Source organism: Asparagus officinalis, chromosome 9 (assembly GCF_001876935.1).
Source record: "Asparagus officinalis chromosome 9, Aspof.V1, whole genome shotgun sequence".
NCBI lineage: Eukaryota > Viridiplantae > Streptophyta > Magnoliopsida > Asparagales > Asparagaceae > Asparagus > Asparagus officinalis.
The window spans coordinates 12,166,115-12,179,199 of record NC_033802.1 but is presented as its reverse complement, the minus strand read 5'-3'; the positions used below and the strand labels follow the sequence as shown (position 1 = coordinate 12,179,199).

Here is a 13,085-nt window from a genome sequence, read left to right as displayed (position 1 = left end):
AGAATCTCACACGTATATATCTTTGATCTCAATGCCAATTATAATACTTATATATGAGTTTTGGTTAAAATAAATTTTATGTATGGGGTTAACTTATTATTCTACTTTAATTGGATTAGATAATTTAACATTTGTTCTTTACACCCAAACTCTTTCACAAAACAAAAAAGGTTTTCAAAATTAATCTTGGGGGTTGCTTGCCTTAAAAAATTATGTTAGAGGGCCCATACAGGCTGTTTTATAGTTTAAAATTATCAACACATTTTGTCTCTTATGCATATCAATTATGAGTAATAATATAATTTATTTGATCCAAGTATATCATCTTATATTTCTGGACTCTCGTCTTGTATTTTGCTCTTTATCATGTACAAACCTAGCGATTCTTATTCAATTCCTTCTTCTTTTTTTCTTATTTTGTCTCTTGACATTGTCTTTTGTTCTTCATTATGTACAAACTCATTTCATGGATTAGAGTTATAGTTTTCGAGGGGGAGCAAAAGACAAATGGGTTGATTTTGGTGTTGGACTTTATTATTTGAAGAGATTAATTTTAAGAAATTCAACTCCAACATGATATCACAATTGATGTAGATGATAAAGACACTACTCTAGAATTGTCTAATAAAAAGAAAAATGTGGAGAAAGATTGATCTTGGCTCAATTAAAATATGAAATAAAAAGAATAAATGATAATATTTTTTGAACCTTTTATACTATAATAGCTTAACTTAATTTTTGAGTAAAATTAGGAATTTTTAGAAGTAATTTTCATGCAAAATTGTTAGTATTTTTGTATGTTTATGTGATTGCTTTCATCACATAAAATTATACTATATTTACCATTAATCTTTAGTTTTTGTCTTTTTATTATTTTAAGTCTATCAAATAATGTAGGCTGAGATCTCATATATATATCATGTTTATCGTACTTCTTTTTTATAATGTTTGCTTTTGAGATTGTTTATTATAAAACATGAGCTTATAATGTTGAAAAGTGCAGTGTAATTCTATTTTCAATGCAATAAGAAATGTTATTTTCTTATTGCTAGAACTATAGTTCATAATGATATTGTTATTCATCCTTGACTCCATATTATAGCTTGGGATTAGTAGAGTTTAGAATATGACATGTAGTATCAATTTAACTTATTTTCTTTTACTATGGATTAGTAGAGTTTAGAATATGACATGTAGTATCAATTTAACTTATTTTCTTTTACTATTCTGCTTGAAGATATTATTATGTCAACTGATATACATGTAGTATCAATTTAACTTATTTTCTTTTACTATTCTGCTTGAAGATATTATTATGTCAACTGATATCTTTTTCTGCGAAAATCAATTATGATATCCCAGTTAAGTATATTGATCCCAGTTTAGCACAAAAATCCATTACATCAATATTTTTTATAATGTTTAAATAAAAATTATAGCAAATCTAATAATTAAAATGAATCTGTCTTATTTATAGTAATAAAATTTAAAAATAAATTATTTTGATATTTAACCGCGTGCATTGCACGTGCATAAACACTAGTGTTACAAAATCAGACTGACAGATAGTTTGTGCAATCAGTAACCACCAATATTTCATCAGCCAAGGGGGGGGAAATCATTCAATATAGAAATATATATACCTTGAACATGGAGTTTGCGCATTGTTTCGAAGTAAAAGAAAAAAATCATAAACTTATAAACAATTGTTGTTATAAACTGAATTAAACTTATATTGTTATTAGTTAGAAAATAAAGATGTAATTGTGAAAAACTCTAATTTCCTGCAAATGATCATTTCTTATCGTTATTCCTTGTTAGCGCGTTTTTTATACCCTGCACTGGGGGTAAATTGAGACAAAAAGGTTGAGATTTCCAATATTACACATACTAATAATTTGAGAGAATTCATTGAAGACAAAGCATGTTTTAAGTGTTAAAAAAAGCATGTTTAAATGAGCTCAAAAGATTTGTTCCGAGCGACATTTACCCAGATATTAATATATATTCATAAACAACAATGACAAAAAACCTCACCTTTTGACTTGATTGATAGAAAATGATCTTATAACTAAATCAAGTACTGAAATGAACATTCTGCACGTCTTTAGTATATATCCTATTTCGTCAATTAGAATTTTTGAATTAATAGTCAGACAAAGATTGATAAAAGAAAGATGTTTTCTCAGATGACTCGACATATGTACATAATTGCCAAATTATTATTGATAATTTGATTAGATAAACTAATTGTGGCTGTGGAGTGTGTCATCAGTGTCATCAGTGCTGTTGGCTCCCCCATCATAGGCCCCATAGTCACTCTCTCAATCGAAGAAGCCAAATATTTGCTCAACACTGAAGCGAACGTGGCTAAACTCAGGGAGGCCTATGAGGAGCTCAGCCTGACAAAGGAGGAGGTTCTACAACAGATTGCAACCGACACATCGAAATCGGACGAGATCGTGCCCACCAAGAGGGTGAAGACGTGGAAGAGGGACGTAGAATCCAGAGAAGCTGATATATCAAGGATCCTCGAAGCCTACCGTAATAGGGCGACGTACTTCGGAGGTCGCTGCCCAAGGAACTGTTGGTCGAGTTACAGGATCAGCAAACGTGCGGCCAGGGCGGCCGAGGGAGCGAGGGAACTTGTAAGAAAGAAGGAAAATTTTCCTAAAGATCGCGTGACGGAGAAACGTGCTCCACGTATCCGAAGGGTGCCGACATTAACGTCTGATGCTACAGCGGATTCAACCGATAGGTACCTAAAGGTGGTGTTTGGTTACCTGCAGGACGAGGAAGTAGGAATGGTGGGGATATGGGGTATGGGGGGTGTGGGAAAGACCACCCTTCTCCAGAAAATCAACAATCATCCTGATGTCGCTTCCGCCGGATTCGATTATGTCATCTTGCTTGCTGTATCTCAGGTACTCGACCTTGACAGGCTTCAGAAGGAAACGGCTGAAAGACTTGGATTGCCTTTGGAGGAAGGTACATCAACCTTAGACTCTCGAATACGTCGATACTTGAGTAACAAAAGTTTCCTTCTACTATTGGATAACGTATGGGATCCTCTAGAGCTTGAAAGGCTTGGGATACCTCATCCCACGCATGGCAGCAGCAGCAGCGGCACTGTACCTAAACGTAAAGTTCTGTTTACGACTCGATCAGAGAATCTTAGTCCCGGATGCAGGAAGCTGATAAAAATTAAATGCTTGAAACAGGAAGAGGCTTGGAATTTATTTTTACACAACGTCGGTGAAGGCACAAGAACTGTTATCAACACAGACGAGAGGGTCTGCAGCCGTGCGGAGAAAGTTGCTGAGAAGTGCGGCGGTCTACCACTTGCAATTGTTCTCATCGCTCGGGCGATGTCTGCTAACAAGACCTGGCAAGAATGGGAGGTTGCTGTCAATTCTCTGGAAAGGATTGGGATTCAGGAGATGTGGAGCAAGGGAGAAGACCCTTTCCCTCTCTTGAAAGTCTCTTATGATCGCCTCCCCGACGACAATGTAAAAAACTGCTTCTTATCTTGTGCTTTATGGCAAGGAGATCGGGCTCTCTGGGATGAAGGGGAATTCGACCTCATCAATTTTTGGCTTAGCATGAATGTTATAGACGGTGATCTTACAGAAAGCGACCACAAGGGCTCAGAAAGCTACCTCAACGGCTATGCCAATCTCCAGAATCTCAAAAGAGCTTGCCTGTTGGAGGAAGTTCAGGGCTTTTCAGTGGGTTTGGTAAAAATGCACGATGTTATTCGCGGAATGGCTTTATGGATAATATCAGAGTGCAAGAAAGAATGGGTTATTATCGATCAAACTAAACGAAAGAACGAATCAGATGGAGACGGCGCAGGGTGGACCTCAAGGGATGATAAAATGATTCGGTTGATTCACGGACGACCCGGGACGCAACTGCCCCAGCATCCCGATTGCCCCACTTTGTCGGCCCTGATTCTTGGGGGGAACCATATTGATATGATCCCTGAGCGTTTCTTTCAAAACATGAACGCACTCACGTGCCTTGATATGTCATTTAACTACAACATCAGTGAAATTAATTCCTGCAGCTATCGGAAGGCTACAGCACTTAAGATACCTAGACTTAAGCTACACTGACATAAGTTCGCTGCCTGTGGAGTTGGGAGATCTGATCCAATTGAGGTGCTTGTTAGTGAATGTTTCATTTTCTCTGAGAAGCATCCCTCATGGATTGATACCGAGATTAGAAAAACTAGCGCAGCTGGAGCTATTTGGTAGCGCGTTTAACGCATGGGGTACTGAAGGTCAAGCAAGCATCGAAGAATTAGTGCTCTCCGGGATCACATCTCTATCTATCGATGTCAGAAGGCTCGACACACTGGAGCAACTCTCCAAAAATCGGCTGTTGTCCCTGTGGAGGGTCGTTATTACAGAATTGGAAGACGTGACATCCCTCCCACTGCGACGGCTGCTTCGAAACGGTAGATATAAGCTGCCATTCTGAAGAAGAATTCGACAGCTTGGAGCGATTTTATGTGGGTGGCAATCATGCATTGAAGAAGATCACGTTCTCTGGTGGATCACTGCTTCGGAACGCTCCTCATGCGACAGGCTGAAAAATGCTACATGGATTGCGCACCTCCCGTACCTTGAATCATTAGGAATTTGGGAATGCGATGGTATGGAGCATGTGATTGCCGATGAAGAAGACGATGACGTTGCAACAAAGAGGGGTGATATTGAGTTAGAAATAACGCTGAAATTCTCTAAACTCGAAGAAATGGTTCTTGTACGGCTGAAAAATGCTACATGGATCACTGCTGTCGGTATTGTCGAGTGTCCGAAGTTTGATGCGTCACAAAAGGCTGAGCTGATGTCGGTTTGATGCGTCACAAAAGGCAATTGCTTTGGCCTGTGAATGTGGGGGCACAAGCACGTGAACAGTGAACAGTGAACGTGACCACTGAACAGCAAAACACAGTTTGAGTTTAGTGCTGAGGGGGGGTTATTCGTTGGTGTAATTTTAGGGGTAATGGGATAATTTTTGGAACAACATTGTTTGGTGTTATTCATTGGGGTAATTGGGTATGGATTCAATTGTATGGTGTTATTGGTTGGGACAATGGAACAAGGATAATACATTTTTATGTTATTGGTTTTTTGGAACACTAGTGAGACAATTACACCACTTGGGATAAAATTACCACACTCATATACAAAAAATTTGTCTCAATAGTAAAAATTTACCCCATCCTTCATATTGGAACAATGTTGTTCCACTTTGAAGGCAATTGGGATAATTTTAAAATATTTTTGTATTACTTAACTAATACATGTAATTATATTATAAATATATGACATGATATATAAAATATAACATAAATTAATATTTTAATAACATAATTTAATAACATATATTAATAATATTATATAATAATAATTATAGTATAATGTTATTTATTATAATATTATATAATATTGTAATAACATATATTAATAATATTATATAATAACATATACTAATATTTTAATAACATATATAATATTTTAATAATATATATTAATAATATTATGTAATATATTATTATATAATATTATTATATAATGTAGCATACTAATATAATGTTAATTAGTAATTATTGTATAACATATAATATTTTTGTATAAATAAAATAATGTATTATATTAAATATTATATTATTAAAATATTATATTAAATATATTGATATTATGTAATATTAATTATTGTATATAGTATAGCATGCTAATATAATATTAATATAATATAATAATTAATAATAGTAATTTGTAAGTATAGTACAATATATTATATTTTAATTTAAAGTAAAATAATATTTATATTATAATAATATACTAAATAATATACTAAATCAATTGGATAAGTTAATTTAGAATTAATTAATAGATAAAATTATATTTTAATAAGGTGCCACATCATCAATTATCCCACATGAATTGTCAAATCAAAGGCTCAAATTATCCCATTATCCCATTTTACCCCACTCAAAATATCCCAAAGGGGGAAAATTGTTCCATTGGAACATTTTTCCCACTTAGCCCCAATTTGTCCCAACCAATAACCCCCCTGAGTACAACGGACAATTCATGGGCCTGGAATTTTTCGCAGCGGACAAATCACCGGCCTGGAATTTTTCGGTTTCTGTTTAGGGGGTGTTTGTTTCAAATCATAAAATTTTAGGATATGGATTTCACCATGGGATTTGAAATCCATAGGTAATTTGTTATGGGTTGGGATTCCTAAAACTTTGTTTGTTTCAACAATATTTTGGGAGTTGGAATACTATAATTTGTAATGTTTTTGTTTGTTTCAAACTTTTTGGAATTTGAAATCCTTAATTTGTCTAACACTTTTGAAATCCACCCCACATCCCACCCAAAAAAGAGGATTTCACAAATCCTTAAATATAATACTTTTTTATTATTTGGGGATTTAATATTCTAAAATTTGGTTTGAAACAAACAAGTTTTATGGAATTCTAAAACCCAAAAAAACCCACTTTTTGATCCTAGAATTTGAAATCCCACCCAAATGCCAAATTTTTTTTGAAACAAACACCCCCTTACTATAAATAGGAACGTGTCTAGGGTTTTTTCTGGTTGCGTGCAAGGGAAAAGAAAAAACGCAGAGGGGAAAAGTCGGCTGAGAAAAGTCGGCTAAGAGAACAGAGGCGCAATCGGCTAGGACGTGCAGAGGGGAAACTGCAGACTCTTTTCGGCTGTGCAAGGGTTTTGTGGATCCCTTTTGAGAGAGAAATCGTGAGGGATTTGAGAAATTGTTTGAGGGTTTTATTTGTGGGATTTTGTGTGATTGTAAACCGTGACGTCCCAGGGTTCACACAAGACTGCAGTCCAAGGTAAAACCCGGATTGTCAAACCAGCCAAGCACCAACCACCATGCTATGACATGTTTCATCATCACAGTCACTATCTCTCTAGTGAAATCAACAAATAGGTGAAGGTACATACAGACAAATAATAGAAGTAGAACAAAATCAGATATACACAGACGAAAAATCAATAAAAATCAATAATGAGCCCAACTGAAATAGAATAGAAATATCTCTGAATCTGAACTAGATCTCAAATACAATGAGTTAAATAAAATCTCACTATGGCTCTCAGCCTCTACAAAATAAAATACCAGTCTAGAGTCTGAAAATAACAACTAAATGTGGAGTTCTGCAATAACTATAAATAAAATATCTAAATGGAGTCTATGAAGAAATCCCATCAACCTGCGACTCTCTGTGCATCGGACTCGCTGCCTGAAAGGGGGGAAAAAACAACGAGCGTCAAAGCGCTAGCGAGATCATCTCCACCTCTCCCCAGGGAAAGGGGTAGGAGTATAAGAAAATAGAGTCAGTACATATAAGTATAAAATCATTCATATAACTCTAACTGGAGATTTGCACTTAGGAATCCACAATACGAGAGTTAGTATGTCGAGCGAAATAATCCAAACAAGGAAACCCTCATGTATATACCATGTTTCAAATTGTGACTCCCTAAATACAAATTCCTAACTCTATGAATGAAAAACAACAGTCAAAAGAAACATACTCCAACCCTCAAATATACAGAATAAATATCTCATCTCGAACTACCCTCGAGTAGTCGGTTCTAAAATAAGAGGATCCCATCCAATTTTAAAAAATAACTATAGGACATATCGTATATGTAGGCTGTCTAAAATTTACAACAGATAGTGAATTCTCATTAAAGTATTGGAGATGTGAATTACAATCAGACGATTTCCATATCAACAATTCGATGACGAAAAGAGTTACGATTCGACAACTTTCATATTACAAGGAGCTAAGACGAAGAATACAAGATGACAATCTTCGCAAACGCTCAAATCAGAAGAGACTACAAGTTGACAGCTTCTTCGAATATCGTGTGAGATGAAACACAATTTTATCATGGCATTTCAGCCTGAACGCAAGTCCTTATTCTGCGTTACACGTCCAAAACACAGAATCAGCTATCAAGAACGCCCATGATGGCGTTTGACCTGTTTAAACGTGTTGAACGGTTCTGAAACCGTTTCCCCACGATTTGAGGGATTTTAGCCCCACTTCGGAGCAGATTAAGGGGACAGTTACACCCCTTAATCTCTCTATAAATACAACAAACTCAACCGAGTTCGAGAGGGACATAGGGGAGATCTGTTTGGTTGGTTCAGATTCAGAAAATCTCTGTTAGAGAGAGATCAGTTCTAATTCTTGAGAGGCGATAATCTTTGAGCCTGATATTTGGCTTGGTAACCGATTATTCGGTTTAAACTAACTCTTTTACAGAGTTATAACTCATTTAGAGTTTCTTAACTCGTTAAGAGTTTAAAAATACTCATCACTGAGTTCTCCTCTACGTTAATCAAGAGGAAGATATTGTGTTCTAGCAAGGTGAAGTGTTCGAATCGTCAACGGGATACAAGATTCAAGCTCCCATCGCTACTGTGAAGAACTCAGTCTTAAACAAAGGAGAGAATTCACATAAATTCTCTTCTCTTTTGTAATCAAGAAATTTAAGTTGTATTCGAGATTAAGAGAGTTGTAAACATTCTTTTTCTAAGCAAGTTAGAGAGAATAAAATCAAATTTAATTCTTTCATTTTCGTCTTTACAATTTTCCTACCAACAGTATATACCACAATCTCAAAGAATGTACCCTGCTCACGGGTAATCTAACATGGAAGCAATGATACGAGTCGTCGTGCGAGCACCTTTGATCGCGGAATTATCAAAGGTGGGTTGAGAAGAGGATGACAGAAACACAAGCACAATTCAGTATATGGCAAAGGAAAATACATTCTTTAGATTATGAGTATGAAAAGATTACAATCCCTCTCTCACAATCTCACTAGAATCGAGAACAAACTCACAATTCTCTCTAAACCCTAATCCCTCTCTTTAAGATCTGATTAGAAAATAATCTCTAATTACCATCTGAGTAATAAACCCTAGAAAAGTCGTGTTTCTATTTATATCAAATAGAAATCCTAAACAGTCTAGGAAAACAAGCCCAGGCCCAAAAACCGCATCGCGGTCGACCGCAGAGACCATCGCTGTCGACCGGACAGGAGACCCGAGGCTGAATATGCACTACATGGTTTTGGCGGTCGACCGCAGAACCCATCGCTGTCGACCGCAAAAAGTCCAAAGACAAATCTTGACCCTGTGCACGTTCGCGGTCGACCGTAGAGCTATGCGCGATCGACCGGACAGCAATAAAATCCATTTTCCTGTCTTTTTCTGAACTCTTCGACTTCGCCGCCTCCAACGACTTTGTCCACGACTCCTCTACACTATTCTCAAGATACCATGAGAATCATCTATCCTCAAGCTCCCATGAGGATCGCTAAGCTCCCGAAGAGAAGATACACCCGTATCATGAGTCTCCCCTTTAGGAACTTGAAGTCCCGTTCAAGTTAGAACTGGAGCTTATGGAACTCGCGAGCCCCTCCTTCTTTTCTGAACTACCTGGCCTTGCAAGGAAACTAGTCTCGACGTCCGATCGGAAACAACTCATTCATCCCGCGTCTCGTCGTAGTCACCGTTCGCTCTAAGTTGCAATTCTTTATCAATAGCTTTCCTGGAAGTCTAATGTACAGTGAGACAAACTTCTTGCTTGCATTCACTAGCGTCTTCGCTCGCGTCATCGTCCCCAAGCTTGTCTCCCTCGGAAGAGATGCCGAATGAAATATGAACTTTTTCACCACCTTTGGTAAATGTATACTTCTAAGCCCGCCTCTCGTAGATCGCATATCTATCCCATAAGTAGGGATTACCCAGTATAATCTGACAAACATCCAATGGAACTACGTCGCACTTGACCTCGTCAATATACGACTCATGGAACGCAAATATGACAGTGCATTGATCAACTACACTTAGTCTCTCCTCCTTCTGAATCCAACCCAACGGATATGGCTTCGGATGCTTGACCGTCTTCAAACCCAGCTTCTGAACCAAGGCCTCGGATATCAAATTCTTCTTGCTGCCCGGATCAACTATGGCATCAACCAAACTAGTCTTCACTTGCAACTTAAGAACAAAGAGCTGCTCTCTCGGGTCTTCGTCCTCTTTCGTGGTCTGTTTCCCTGCCATAAGGTTGAGAGTGTTATTGGGCTCTGTCATCCCTGGGATTTCTTTCGGACCTTGAGCTATCATGTATGCCTTTTTCTCCTCCTTCTTCTTCAATCCTCTTGGCTTGAGATGAGGATACTTCTCCCAGCACCGATCAGCTATGTGCCATGTCTTCTCGCAATGATCACAAATCAACCCTACTTTTCCTGGATCACCCTTCTTCCTCTCCTCCTTAGATTGAGAACCACTAGACTCGCCTCCAACTTGTTTTGCCTCTCCCTTTGCTTCGTTGCTCTTCTTTTGTCTACCCTCAATAGCAATAGCCTTCACGCTCGCCTCTGCAATAGTCTCGACCGTGAATAACTTCATCTCCTTCCAGATGTAATCACTCAAACCCGCCATATACTTTATAAACACAGAATATTCCTTCGTCGCAATGTTAAGAACCATTGCTTGATGTTGGAACTCCGTGGTATATTCTTGAAAGGTTTGATTGACTCTTTGGCGCAAGCTGTACCACTTGTACCAACGCTCCTCAAGGAATCCTACCGGGTAGAATTGCTTCCTCAGGAACTCCTTGAACTTGTTTCATGACACCGCCTTCTTCTCCTGCTTGCAGTAGGATTTCCACCATGTCAACGCATGCCCTGAAAGCTTCAAAGTCGCGAACACAATCTTCTCTTTTGACGAGTAGTCATAAAGAGTAAAATACGTCTCCATCCGCTCGGTCCAGACATCAAGCCTCTCGATGTTAACACTCCCATCATAAACAGAAATCTCCACCTTGAAGTTAATCTTCAGGTTCTGGTAAGAATTCTTACCCCCTTGATACAATGCAGCCTTAACGGTCTCCTCCTCCTCGTAAGAATCTGAATCTACTCTCTTCACATCGGACTCAACAATTTTTTTCGAAGAAGATTCACCTTGTTTGTCACCTCCATGGATAAGACTGACGAGTTGTGTAAGAGTCGAACCTATCATCTCGATCTGCTTCTCTAATACATCAATCCTCGCTAAATTGTCTCCTTCAGCCATCTTCTTCTTCCTTAATTTCTGGACTCCTTCCAATGAAATAAGGATCTCGCCAAGTTTCTTGTATTGCGATCGAGTAAGGACCATACACAGGTTCCCCTTCACAGGATCTGATTGCTCTGATACTAACTTGATACGAGTCGCCGTGCGAGCACCTTTGATCGCGGAATTATCAAAGGTGGGTTGAGAAGAGGATGACAGAAACACAAGTATAATTCAGTATATGGCGAAGGAAAATATCTTCTCTAGATTATGAGTATGAAAAGATTACAATTCCTCTCTCACAATCTCACTAGAATCGAGAACAAACTCTCAATTCTCTCTAAACCCTAATCCCTCTCTCTGAGATCTGATTAGAAAATAATCTCTGATTACAATATGAGTAATAAACCATAGAAAAGTCGTGTTTCTATTTATATCAAATAGAAATCCTAAACAATCTAGGAAAACAAGCACAGGCCCAAAAACCGCATCGCGGTCGACCGCAGAGACCATCGCGGTCGACCGAACAGGAGACCCGAGGCTGAATATGCACTACATGGTTTTGGCGGTCGATCGCAGAACCCATCGCGGTCGAGCGCGAAAAGTCCAGAGACAAATCTTGACCTTGTGCACGTTCGCGGTCGACCGCAGAGCCATGCGCGGTCAACCGAACAACAATAAAATCCATTTTCCTGTCTTTTTCTGAACTCTTCGACTTCGCCGTCTCCAACGACTTTGTCCACGACTCCTCTACACTATTCTCAAGATACCATGAGAATCATCTATCCTCAAGCTCTCATGAGGATCGCTAAGCTCCCGAAGAGAAGATACACCCGTATCAAGCAAAAACTATAACTTATAATGCATATATGTGTGTACCTCCTTGTGTAATAGCGATACTCTTATACTATTCTTACTCAATCGCTCTGCGGTAATATATTTATCTCCCTATTCTAGATACATGGAATAACGATGCTATTGTAATACTCTTACTCAATCGTTCTGCGACAAATAGGTTTTATCTCCCTATTCCGGATACATGAATTAACGACACTATTATAATACTCTTACTCAGTCGTTCTGCAGCAAATAGGTTTCATCTCCCTATTGTGAGTAGGTTTGCTAGCAATCCAGGGAAGCATCATTGGGAGACCGTGAAGTGAATATTACGGTACTTGAGAGGAATGACGAATAAACCACTGTGTTTCAGGAGAAAGGAATTGGTACTGTAGGGATATGTGGATGCGGACTTCGCCGGTGATCATGATACGAGGCGGAGCACCACGGGGTATGTTTATACCTTAGCATCGACAGCAGTGAGCTGGGTCTCATGTCTCCAGAAGATTGTAACTTTGTCTACAACCGAGGCCGAGTATGTCGCGGTGACTGAAGCAAGCAAGGAGATGATCTGGTTGAACAGGTGCTTGGAAGAGTTGGATCTAAAGCAAGGGAGAGGAATTCTTTATTGTGGTAGCCAGGGCGCTATACATCTTGCCAAGAATCTAGTATATCATGCCAGAACGAAGCACATCGACGTAAAATACCATTTTATACGCTCGTTAGTTGAAGATGGAAAGTTACATTTAATGAAGATTTTGGGGAGTCAAAATCCAACGGATATGTTGACGAAAGCAGTCACCATTGAGAAACTGGAGTTGTGTGCAACTTCAGTTGGCCTTCACGAGTAGAAGATGAAGGTGGAGCCACAATACGAGGATCGGCGAGCTCACCGGGATGATGATGATTGAAGAAAGGATTTTTCGGGGAGGAGAAGAAGCTCATGAAGAAGGGGAGAGTTCGGGTGAACTCGCTGATGGAGCTTTGGTCTCCAAGTGGGAGATTGTTAGTCTAAGGTATAGACCCAAAGCTGAAGCCGAACGAACGAAGAAAACGAAGAAAACAGTCAGGTTGAGTCACGGTCGACCGCACATGGAGCGGCGGTCGACCGTAAACATGCACAA

General features: G+C 38.5%; 1 protein-coding gene across 1 annotated transcript; it reads left to right on the top strand.

Annotated features, from left to right (window-relative positions):
• Nucleotides 2,089-4,485, top strand: LOC109823207 (probable disease resistance protein At1g12290). The gene is given in 3 exon segments (XM_020389493.1): nt 2,089-2,110; nt 2,242-4,021; nt 4,023-4,485. Coding segments are annotated over 3 exon segments (2,265 nt in total).